The following is a 12,500-nucleotide window of genomic DNA, read 5'->3' as shown; positions in this document are numbered from 1 at the left end:
GGATGCAACCAGAATACAATCTTGATGTAACCAGAATGCAATCAGGATACAATTCAGATGCAACCAGGCTGTAAGCAGGACACAACATAGATGCAACCAGAATCCATTCAGGGCACAGTCCAGATGCAACCAGAATACAATGTTGATGTAACCAGAATGCAATCAGGATGCAATTCAGATGTAACCAGGCTGCAAGTAGGACACAATTCAGATGCAACCAGGTTGCAAGCAGGATACAACTTAGATGCAACCAAAATCCATTCAGGGTACAGTCCAGATGCAACCAGGATGCAACCAGAATACAACGTTGATGTAAACAGGATGCAATCAAGACACAATTCAGATTCAACCAGGATGCAATCAGGGCATAATTCCTGATGCAATCAGGATGCAACCAGTTATATAATTTTTTATCTTGAACCTTACAGCTTAGTTATATTAATTTTTATTTTTTAAATGAGGATAATATGGGTGTAAGAATATTTGATAAAGGAGATTATTGATTTCTTTCTATTTCTCCTTTTTTCTTTTTTTTTTTTTTTAGCCATGAAATCGGTAAAAAAATATTCAAAGATGCCATTGCGACCCTATTAATGAAATATAATATAGAAAGAAATTCAAGAATTGAATATCCAATTGATATCGACGTTTTGACTATACTCTCTATACCTACTGGCGGACTTTGGATTTATCTTAGACGTCTTTAAAAAAAAAAATATATATATATATATATTCAAATCAAATCTGCAAATGAAATTTACAAGCAATCCATATATAATCAGAATGCAACAAAAGGAAATAATCCAGATGCAATCTGATTGCAACCACAACACAATCTAAACGTAATCAGGATTGTAAACTAGGACAAAATTCAGGCGCAATCGAAATCGCAATCAAGATTTTATCCAAACTCGAAGTAATTATAATTTTACCCCTTTGCTATCATAAGTTATATAATTATCTAGCTTTGTTATTGATATATTAAAAGAGGGAGAGAGAAAAAATAAGAAAAGAAAAAAGAAAGTAAACAAGCTTATCATTACGTAATATAGTCCAACGATGATTATGACGACGATAAAGTAAAATTTTAGCCGTGAAAGAAGTTCTTTTTTTACATAAGAAATATTTTTCATTTCTAATTTCTCTCTCTTTTTTTTTTTTTTTCCTCTTCATTCGTTCTCCGTCATTTCATTGATGATCACGTACGTAAGAAATCCAAAAAAAATATAAATATAAATATATATATTTAAAAAAAATTTTCAAATAGTTCATGTTTAATTAAACATTGTAATCAAACAAACTGATTATACTGTTATTAGATTAGATCAGAATGATTAACAAATACAATCATTTTCTTCTTTCTTCTTCTTCTATAACGTTATCAACAATTCTATTGTTTTTCATTATTATCATTATCACCGAGATCAGATATTAGAATAAATATGATTAATATAATAGATTAATATAGAGATATTGATCACGTTCGATCCTGTTTTTTTTTCCAATCATTCTTTCAAAAAAAAAAAAAAAAAAAAAAAAAAAAAGAAATCGTTTAAACATTCCAGGAAAACATTGATAAGAACAGAATTTAAATTTTTCTGTATAATTTCGTTTCTAATCTTTCTATTCCCTAATTTCATGATTGTTATACCATATTCTTGCGTAATGAAAAAAATCAGTTGATAAAATTGAAATTGGATGTGAAAAGAAAAAAAAAAACACCCCGTATCATTTTCTCATCCATTTCCACCCCCCTTCGCCACATCACTCACTCTCACTTTCTCTCTCTCTCTCTCTCTCTCTCTCTCTCTCTCTCTCTCTCTCTCTCTCTCACCCTTCCTATTTATCCTCTTTACCATCTTACTTGTCAACAATTATTTTTTATTTCGCAATAATAAACATAGATATCGAACGAGAGTGCGTCTTTACTTATCGCAAAAGCATATAATACAAGAATCCAATAATTATCGCTCATACGAATAATATCGAACAGTATAGAAAAAAATTGCGACGCGAGAAGATCATTTCATGAATTTGCTCGAAATACAGTGTGCGTGAACATTGAAATACGGATTTTTAAACATTGGTCTACTTTCGATTTCATTCGGGACACCGTGTATAATTGATTAGAAATAAAACAAAAAAAAAAAAAAACAAACCATGAATTTGTTAATGCTCGTACTCGCATTATGCGGAATATTGACATTGTATATTTATTGCCGCAAAATATATAGTTATTGGAATAGACAAGGTATACCAGAGGTACCATATTCCTTACCAATCATTGGTCACTTGTTACCATTATTATTATTGCAAAAAAGTATTCCGCAAATGGTAATGAATTGGTATGATCGTTACAAGAAAAACAGTATGGTTGGTTATTACGATGGTACGGTACCCGGATTATTGATAAAGGATCCTGAATTGATTAAGATGGTACTGCAAACGAATTTCACGAATTTCCATGAAAACGCAATGAAGATCGACAAAGATATAGATCCATTGATCGCCAAGAATCCATTTTTTTTAAACGGAGAAGAATGGTTGATCAATAGGAAAAGATTGACCTATGCGTTTTCGAGTATGCGATTGAAAATCTTATCAGAGACTATACGTAAAGTTTGTAAGAAGTTCGACGATTATTTGTATAAAAAGATCGAAGATGATCAAAGGATCGAATTCGAGACAAAGGATCTATTCAGTAGATTTACTGGTGAAGTTGTCGCCAATGCAGGATACGGCATTGAAGGTTTTTGTTTCGATGATAATTATAATCCACAATCGTTCCATGAGATGGGTAAGAAGATATTCAGGACAGGTTGGTTTCAAAGTGCTTTGCAATCACTAATATTTTTCGTTCCGTTTCTAAATAATTATTTAAAAATACATTTAATACAAAAGGACATTGATCATTACTTTCGAACGATCGTTAAACAGATAATAGAGAAAAGAAGTGAAGAGAAAGAAAAGCGTAATGATTTTTTTCAATTAATGATCGATCTTGAAAAAAGTAAAAATCAAAAGATCAACGAGGAATCATTGTCGGCAAATGCATTAACGTTCTTCGTCGATGGTTACGAAACATCATCGATTACATTGAGCTACATTTGTTTCGAATTATCGATACATTGCGACATACAAGAAAAACTTCGGAATGAAATCAAACAAGTATTGGACAAACATAAAGGAGAGATTACTTATGATTCCTTAAAAGAGATGACGTATCTGGATCAAGTGATTAACGAATCGCAAAGATTGAATACGTTGTTGGATGTAATGGGAAAAATATGTACCGATGGTATTCAATTGAAAGGTAATGATGGTTTAACATGTACAATCGAACCAGGAACAAAAATGATTATACCAGTTCGTTCGTTACAAAGAGATCCTAAATATTGGATCAATCCGGAAGCATTTGATCCAGATCGATGGAACGAACAAAGGAAATCTAAAATTAATAAATATTGCTTTTTACCGTTCGGTGAAGGACCAAGAATTTGTGTTGGTATTAGAATGGCATTGTTACAGATCAAAGCTGCCATTGTGACCCTATTAATGAAATATAAAATAGAAAGAAATTCAAGAAGCTGTTATCCAATTAAAATCCATAAGTTTGGTATATTATCGACACCGATGGACGGTCTTTGGGTTTATCTGAGACGTCTTTAAAAGTAATTCAGAGCCAGACCGCAGATGAAATTTCCAATTAGCTTGATTGTAGATCAAATTTACAATCCAGACGCAACCAGAACACAATCCAGATACATACGAGATACAATCAGGATACAGAGTCCAGACACAACCTGGATGCAAGCAAGACACAACACAGATGCAACCAGAATCCATTCAGGACACAGCCTAGATGCAACCAAGATGCAACCAGGATACAATCTTGATGTAACCAGAATGCAATCAGGATACAATTCAGATGCAACCAGGCTGCAAGCAGGACACAATTCAGATGCAACCAAGTTGCAAGCAGGATACAACTTAGATGCAACCAAAATCCATTCAGGGTACAGTCCAGATGCAACCAGGATGCAACCAGAATACAACGTTGATGTAAACAGGATGCAATCAAGACACAATTCAGATTCAACCAGGATGCAATCAGGGCATAATTCCTGATGCAATCAGGATGCAACCAGTTATATAATATTTTATCTTGAACCTTACAGCTTAGTTATATTAATTTTTATCTTTTAAATGAGGATAATATGGGTGTAAGAATATTTGATAAAGGAGATTTTTGATTTCTTTCTATTTTTCCTTTTTTCTTTTTTTTTTTTTTTAGCCATGAAATCGGTAAAAAAATATTCAAAGATGCCATTGCGACCCTATTAATGAAATATAATATAGAAAGAAATTCAAGAATTGAATATCCAATTGATATCGACGTTTTGACTATACTCTCTATACCTACTGGCGGACTTTGGATTTATCTTAGACGTCTTTAAAAAAAAAAATATATATATATATATTCAAATCAAATCTGCAAATGAAATTTACAAGCAATCCATATATAATCAGAATGCAACAAAAGGAAATAATCCAGATGCAATCTGATTGCAACCACAACACAATCTAAACGTAATCAGGATTGTAAACTAGGACAAAATTCAGGCGCAATCGAAATCGCAATCAAGATTTTATCCAAACTCGAAGTAATTATAATTTCACTCTTTTGCTATCATAAGTTATATAATTATCTAGCTTTGTTATTGATATATTAAAAGAGAGGGAGAGAAAAAAAAAGAAGAGAAAAAAAAAATAATAATAACGATAACAACAGTTTCGTCAATTAACACATTTTTCATATATGAAAACTAATATCTGAATAATAATTATCAATTACGTAATATTAATTTTGTTTTGCATCGAATGGAAAAAAAAAATATATATATATATATATATATATTTTTTTTTTACATAAAATAATTATTTATTTATTACAAAATATATAAACAAATGTAATCTGTATACGATAAAAAAAAAATCGTTTAAATATTCCATACATTGATAAGAACAAAACATTGATAAGAACAAAATTTAAATTTTTCTGAATAACTTCGTTTCTAATCTTTCTATTCTCTAATTTCATGATTACTTTACTCTAGCGTTATGAAAAAAATCATTTAATAAAATTCAAATTGCATGTGAAAAGAAAAAAAAAAAAGAAAAAAACATGCCGTATCATTTTCCCTTCCCTTTCCTCTCGCTCACTCTTTCTCTCTCTCTCTCTCTCTCTCTTTATTTCTTTCTATTTATCCTCTTTATTATCTTACTCGTTCACGATTATTTTTCATTTTGCGATGATAAACATAGATATCAAACGAGAGTACGTCTTTACTTATCGCAGAAACATAATACAAAAAATTATCGCTCATCCGAATAATATTGAACAGTACAGAGCAAAATTGCGACGCGAGAAGATCATTTCATAAATTTGCTCGAAATACAGTGCGCGTGAACATTGAAATACGGATTTTTAAACATTGGTCTACTTTCGATTTCATTCGAGACACAAGTGTATAATTGATTAGAAATAAAACAAAACAAAAAAAAAACAAACCATGAGTTTGTTAATGTTCGTACTCGCATTATGCGGAATATTGACATTGTATATTTATTGTCGCAAAATATATAGTTATTGGAATAGACAAGGTATACCAGAGGTACCATATTCCTTACCAATCATTGGTCACTTGTTACCATTATTATTATTACAAAAAAGTATTCCGCAAATGGTAATGAATTGGTATGATCGTTACAAGAAAAACAGTATGGTTGGTTATTACGATGGTACGGTACCCGGATTATTGATAAAGGATCCTGAATTGATTAAGATGGTACTGCAAACGAATTTCACGAATTTCCATGAAAACGCAATGAAGGTCGACAAAGATATAGATCCATTGGTAGCCAAGAATCCATTTTTTTTAAAAGGAGAAGAATGGTTGATCAATAGGAAAAGATTGACCTATGCGTTTTCGAGTATGCGATTGAAAATCTTATCAGAGACCATACGTAAAGTTTGTAAGAAGTTCGACGATTATTTGTATAAAAAGATCGAAGATGATCAAAGGATCGAATTCGAGACAAAGGATCTATTCAGTAGATTTACTGGTGAAGTTGTCGCCAATGCAGGATACGGCATTGAAGGTTTTTGTTTCGATGATAATTATAATCCACAATCGTTCCATGAGATGGGTAAGAAGATATTCAGGATAGGTTGGTTTCAAAGTGCTTTGCAATCAATAATGTTTTTCCTTCCGTTTCTAAATAATTATTTAAAAATACAATTTATATCGAAGGACATTGACCATTACTTTCGAACGATCGTTAAACAGATAATAGAGAATAGACGTGAAGAGAAAGAAAAGCGTAATGATTTTTTTCAATTAATGATCGATCTTGAAAAAAGTGAAAATCAAAAGTTCGACGAGGAATCATTGTCGGCAAATGCATTATCGTTCTTCGTCGATGGTTACGAAACATCATCGGCTACCTTGAGTTTCATTTGTTTCGAATTATCGATACATTGCGACATACAAGAAAAACTTAGGAATGAAATCAAACAAGTATTGGATAAACATCAAGGAGAGATTACTTATGATTCCTTAAAAGAGATGACGTATCTGGATCAAGTGATTAACGAATCGCAAAGATTGAATACGGTGTTGGATGTAATGAGCAAAATATGTACCGATGGTATTGAATTGAAAGGTAACGATGGTTTAACATGTACAGTTGAACCAGGAACAAAAATGATTATACCAGTTCGTTCATTACATAGAGATCCTAAATATTGGATCAATCCAGAAGCGTTTGATCCAGATCGATGGAACGAGCAAAGGAAATCTGAAATTAATAAATATTGCTTTTTACCGTTCGGTGAAGGTCCAAGAATGTGCGTTGGACTTAGGATGGCATTGTTACAGATGAAAGCTGCAATTGCGACGCTATTAATGAAATATAAAATAGAAAGAAATTCAAGAACCTGTTATCCAGTTAAAATCCATAAATTTGGTATATTGTCGACACCGATCGACGGTCTTTGGGTTTATCTGAGACGTCTTTGAAAAAAAAAGAAGATTAAACTTTTTTTTTTCTTTTTTTTTTTTTAATTTTTACTTAATATCGTTGAATGACGTTTAGGATGACTAGACGAAGATAATTATTATCTGCGGAATACAAAATATTATTCTTGCGATTCATTTCTATCCGAATGAAAAATTTATTCTTAATTCATTTCTTGTAACTCTTCTGTTGTATACTCTTTCTACTGTTGATAAATTATAAACAAAAAAAAAAGAAATATATATATATATATATATATATATATATATATATATATATATATATACATACGCACATTTACGATAATAATTTCTGATATAAATAAAATCAATACAAATAATCAATCGTACTGATTACTTGGTAACATCCATAAAATTTTTTCCTTCTTTTTATTTTCGTATAACTTTATCATTAATTTTTATTATTATTATTATTATTATTATTATTATTATTATTATTATTATTATTATTATTATTATTATTATTATTATTATTATTATTTTCTTTTTATATAATGAAGTAAATATAGATAATATGTTGAACTAAAGAGATATAAAAACAGAGATAGAGGAAGAGAGAGAGAGAGGGAGAGAGAGAGAGAGAGAGAAGATAAAGAAGACGTTCTAATACTGCGAATGTATTTCATCGGATTGCTTGAGTGGTTTCTCATGTTCAACATGGTCACGTCCACACAGTCACGTTCAGATATTACGCACACATACACACACACACACACACACACACACACACACATACATACATACACGATCACGTACTTAAAATTGTACATTTTCTATATTTCATAAGATATACATCATGAAATACAGGAGAACAGGTACGTGCAACGCAGGGACACAGCAAACAGTGACATGAGAGTCCTCAAGGTCGATCCTACTCTCTTCTATTTATTTTGTTCATTTTTTTCCTACCCTCTCCAACCACTCCCCTCTCTCTCTCTCTCTCTTTCTCTCTCTTTCTCTTTTATACAGAAGATCGCGGAATGAAACGTAATCCAAATGCGATAGAAATATAATTTCAAATTCAATGGTATATTCGATCGAAATAGAAAATTCATGCTTATGAATAAATATTTAATTGGACAAGAAAAAGTAATCAATGTGATACGATCAATGATCAATAAAAATTAATCTAATGATTTATAAAATTTTCAATGATCCATATGATATATTCCTATTTTCCAATGGGGAGGTTTGACCCGTTGTCAGTTGAGTTCATTGAATTTATTTGATTTTCATTTCTTCCTTGACAATCTTCTCGTTGGACTTTGAAAGAAATTTTATCGTCTGAATAAAATAAAGATATATATGCTTGTATGTATGTATGTATGTATGTATGTAATATGTATACATACGCATGCGCGCGTATGTACGTAAGCATGTGAAAGAGAGAGAGAGAGAGAGAGAGAGAGAGAGAGAGAGAGAAAAAGACAGGGTGAGGGTGGGTGTTGGGGGGGGGGAGGGGTGTTCCAGAGGATGAAGTGGTGGTAAGGGTGAATGAAGGTGAGAAAAGGGAGTTTGGAGTCGTACTGCATCTTTCTCTGATTTCCCATGGGATGTCGATACTTCAAAAAGATAAAGAGAGAAAGAGAAAGAGAGAGAGAGAGAGAGATGAGTAGAAAAAAAGAGAGAGAGAGAGAGAGAGAGAGGGATGCAACGCATGTCTTCGAGAAGCATGATATATTTTATCGGGTTTCGAGAAGCTAGCATAATTCCAACCCCACGTTCTATCGGGGTTGTTATTCGAACCCCCGTGAGCTGAACGAAACAGTTGGGGAGGATCTCGACGAGGGATCAACAGGTACAGGACTATCCAGTCTCGTTCAACAACCTCCATAAATATTCTCTCTCTCTCTCTCTCTCTCTCTCTCTCTCTCTCTCTCTCTCTCTCATTCTCTCTCTCTCTTTCTACGTATATATATTATTATTATTATTATTATTATTATTATTATTATTATTATTATTAGGTAGATTAACTGATTGCAATTTCATTAATCATTCAATAACAATAGAAAAAAAGAACAAAATTATAACAGACGAAACTCAGTGATCAAAGTAAATAATTAAACTCGATAGAAAAAAAAAAAGAAAAAGAAAAAAAAAAAAGAACAAGGAATTATAATTAAGTCAAGATAAAAGCTAGCTAACTTTGGTCGTAATTAGATCGGAAAAAAAATTTACGACCGCTTAACGAATCAATCAGTGATTCGAAACATAATTCGATCGATAAAAGTTAACGAATCAGTGACAATTCAGAAACAACTCGAACGAAATTAATTCGGGAATAAAATTCAATCGAAGTCCCGATCTATTCTGATTCGTATTTGATTCAATTTCATTGCCTAGAAATATTCCAAACAATAGTTAAGAAACAATCGAGTAAAAATTTAGTTACTTAATTTGTTAGATAAATTGTAGTCAAAATAATTTGGTAACAGTTCGGAAACGATCGGTTCGAAATTCATTGACAAAACAATCAAAATACAGTCAACCAAAATTCAGTCACAACACGGCCCAATTCGAATTCAATGACAATTCAATAACACGGACCAATCAGAATTCAATGACAATTCGGTCGAACGGCCCAATCAGAATTCAATGACAATTCAATCACACGGCCCAATCAGAATTCAATCGTGATTCAGTAAAAATTCAAAAACAATCCAATCAGAATTCCATCAGAATTCATTTCAGTAACAATCCAATCATAATTCTGGTCAGAATTTTGTCACACAACTCAGACCCCGTCTGCCCCCATCGAAATCATAAAATCGAGTAAAAAAGAAAAAAAAAATAGAGTACATAAAAAAAAAAAAAAAAACAAAAGAAAAACAAAAAAAAAAGAACAAAAAAAAATCCTCAGTAAATCTCAATATCAATTAAACCTGAGGGGAGTATAAAAAATCAAAATAAAAAAAAAAAAAGAAAAAGAAACCATCATAAACTTTGCATCGATCATAATAATGCACACGATTATCGTCGTATCCTTGCAAATGAATTTATCTTTAATCAACCTCTTTATTGCCATATCTCTCTTTATCTCTCTCTCTCTCTCTCTCTCTCTCTACGTCATCTTTTAGTCCCACCCCACCTAGCAACCTACCCTCTCTCTTTCTCTCTCATAAAGTTTTGTTCGTTAAATGAATCCCTAAATCACTCAGACACGATTTATTATCGTTATTACGCGTCGTCGCTGAACGAAGAGAAAAAGTGGGGTTGAATGTAGAGATAGTGATAGGGGTAGGTGAGGGGTTGAAAATAGAAGAGAGAGAGAAAGAGAGAGAGAGAGAGATAGAGATAGAGATAGAGATAGAGATAGAGAGAGAGAGAGAGAGAAAGAAGAAAAACGAGATTTGCGTCAGTGTTTACCGTGTTTCCCTTTGGGTATCATCCCGTTGGTAGCACTGAATGCCACTATCTGCTTCACCCTCTTCACCCTTTAGCACCCACACCTTCATATACCTTGTTTCCAATTCCCTCTCTCTCTCTCTTTCTCTCTCTCTCTCGCTACCTTCCTATTTATCGTACTCTCACACTCTCTCTTTCATGTCCATTTGCCTCATCCATTGCCTGTTCGATTCTAACCGGAAACTGACGTCATAAATTTTGGACGAGTTACGTATACTATAGGATATATAAATAAAATTTCATAACTTCGAATACCAACTTCCTACCCATTTCCGTTGTTTACGTTGCTATAATATACACAAACACACACACACAGACATACATAGACAGCAGACAGATATAACTGTATATATATATATATATGTGTGTGTGTGTGTGTGTGTGTGTGTGTGTGTGTGTGTGTATACATCTACGATCTATATAAATTGATTTTTGATGGATAGATACATCGATTAATTTCCATATTAATTTGATAATGCATCGAACACATTGAATATTTAATGTTATTATTATATGAATAAACATTTAAATGTATCAATTTGAAATTATATCGATCGATGAATGTGAACGACAATATCGTTTTATTTTAAACATTAACATTGACAAATGTTTTTTGAAAAATTCATCGATTTAACTCAGATATAGTGTTTCATAAAAATTACAGATAATTTTTATCTTATTTTACAATTTATTAGATTCCCTCAAATGACGATAGTAATTATTTGGGATATTGATTTTATCGCTTAATCGATACTTCAGCAAAGATATGAAGTATTATTAATGTTATTTCATTAACGCGGAATACGATTTCATAAGTTTCAGAACGATTAATTAAATCTTAGATAATATTTGATCAACTTTCTTCATAAACCAAATCAAAAGATATACATCAATTTACACAGTGTAGATTGATTTACTAGTACGACGTAGAGGATATAGTTAATTCGAATTTTTTGTGTTTCAATCAAAAAATAAAAGAAAAAAAAAAATCTCCTTGTATTTCATTGCTTTTTAACGATCCAATATCACACTAATTTCTTCTAACAGTTCGTTTATACAATTACTATATACAATACATACAATTTACGTATTAACTCTACGTATATATATATATATATACACACACATGTAAATATTAATAATGAACGTTACTGAAAACCTAATTAAATCAAAATCATAGTTAAATCGTATTCCGTAATGTACACATCCGTGTGGTATATGTTTATTTACATAAATGTAAGAGACGATTAATACAAATGATGAAAGAAAACAAATACATACATTAAATTTAATCAATGATATACTCCGATAATATTCACGTAAAATATCAGAAAATAATTAATCCTATTATGACGAAGAATCCATTTTGAATCCAGATATTGAAGTACAATAAACCAATCGGTAATAGATCGTGACATTAACATCTCTCTATCTATCTCTCTCTCTTTCTCTCTCCCTCTCTCAGTATCACACGTGAAACAAGTTTATACAAATCACAGTATTTGAAAGAGAGAAAGAGATACATTCACACACACACACATATATATATATATATATATATACATACATTTACCCTGAGGTATGTGTTACAAGCGTAAAATGTATTCCGATTGTGCGTTAGAGAATACAGTAACCTACACACATACACACATACAAGCATACACAAGCACAAGTATGTAATAGATTCGAATATTCGAAGCTGGCTGATGTTATGTCAATAAAGATAATAGAAAGGGAGAGAAAGAGAGACCACATTCTGTCTCTCGTTAAAAGTGAAACAATACGTAGGATGAATAAATCAAAGACACTGAAAATAACTATCCTCTGTACTCATCGTAACACAGTTACGATCGATACTTGGCTCAGGCGCAGAAAAGACCGAGAAAAATAACATGCGTGTGGATCAACCGATAACTGATAAAATGAAAATCATTTCGAAAAAGAAAGAGAGAGAGAGAGAGAGAGAAGAAAAAAAAATTTAATAACAAATCACCA

The 12,500-nt window shown here is 31.7% G+C and overlaps 4 protein-coding genes across 9 annotated transcripts in view; 3 read left to right on the top strand and 1 right to left on the bottom strand.

Annotated features, from left to right (window-relative positions):
• The window catches only part of LOC118446600 (cytochrome P450 6a2-like), a 3,720-nt gene extending 2,716 nt beyond the window's left edge, over nucleotides 1-1,004 (top strand). Inside the window, exon 1 of the mRNA XM_085664208.1 lies at nucleotides 1-1,004. This exon is cut by the window's left edge and continues 2,716 nt beyond it. The gene's annotated coding sequence lies outside the window, so the exon portion shown is untranslated.
• The window catches only part of LOC118446592 (protein Fe65 homolog), a 147,677-nt gene that overhangs the window by 124,311 nt on the left and 10,866 nt on the right, over nucleotides 1-12,500 (bottom strand). The gene's annotated exons all lie outside the window — the stretch shown is intronic.
• On the top strand, nucleotides 1,538-3,669 carry LOC118446635 (cytochrome P450 6a2-like). Its single transcript, XM_035877567.2, has one exon. The coding sequence runs from the start codon at nucleotides 2,161-2,163 to the stop codon at nucleotides 3,667-3,669; it is 1,509 nt and encodes a 502-aa protein (XP_035733460.2). The 5' UTR covers nucleotides 1,538-2,160.
• On the top strand, nucleotides 5,574-7,316 carry LOC146872172 (cytochrome P450 6a2-like). The gene has a single exon (XM_085664176.1). It carries the CDS (start codon nucleotides 5,574-5,576, stop codon nucleotides 7,080-7,082), a length of 1,509 nt encoding a protein of 502 aa, XP_085520302.1. The 3' UTR covers nucleotides 7,083-7,316.

Source organism: Vespa mandarinia, chromosome 25 (assembly GCF_050613455.1).
Source record: "Vespa mandarinia isolate Hongniang chromosome 25, ASM5061345v1, whole genome shotgun sequence".
NCBI lineage: Eukaryota > Metazoa > Arthropoda > Insecta > Hymenoptera > Vespidae > Vespa > Vespa mandarinia.
The sequence above is the reverse complement of the archived record's forward strand: the minus strand, read 5'-3'. Positions and strand labels throughout refer to the sequence as shown.

Bases quoted from the DNA above. Each gene is read 5' to 3' on its own strand.
- LOC146872172 (XM_085664176.1), top strand. From the start codon at position 5,574: ATGAGTTTGTTAATGTTCGTACTCGCATTATGCGGAATATTGACATTG.
- LOC118446635 (XM_035877567.2), top strand. From the start codon at position 2,161: ATGAATTTGTTAATGCTCGTACTCGCATTATGCGGAATATTGACATTG.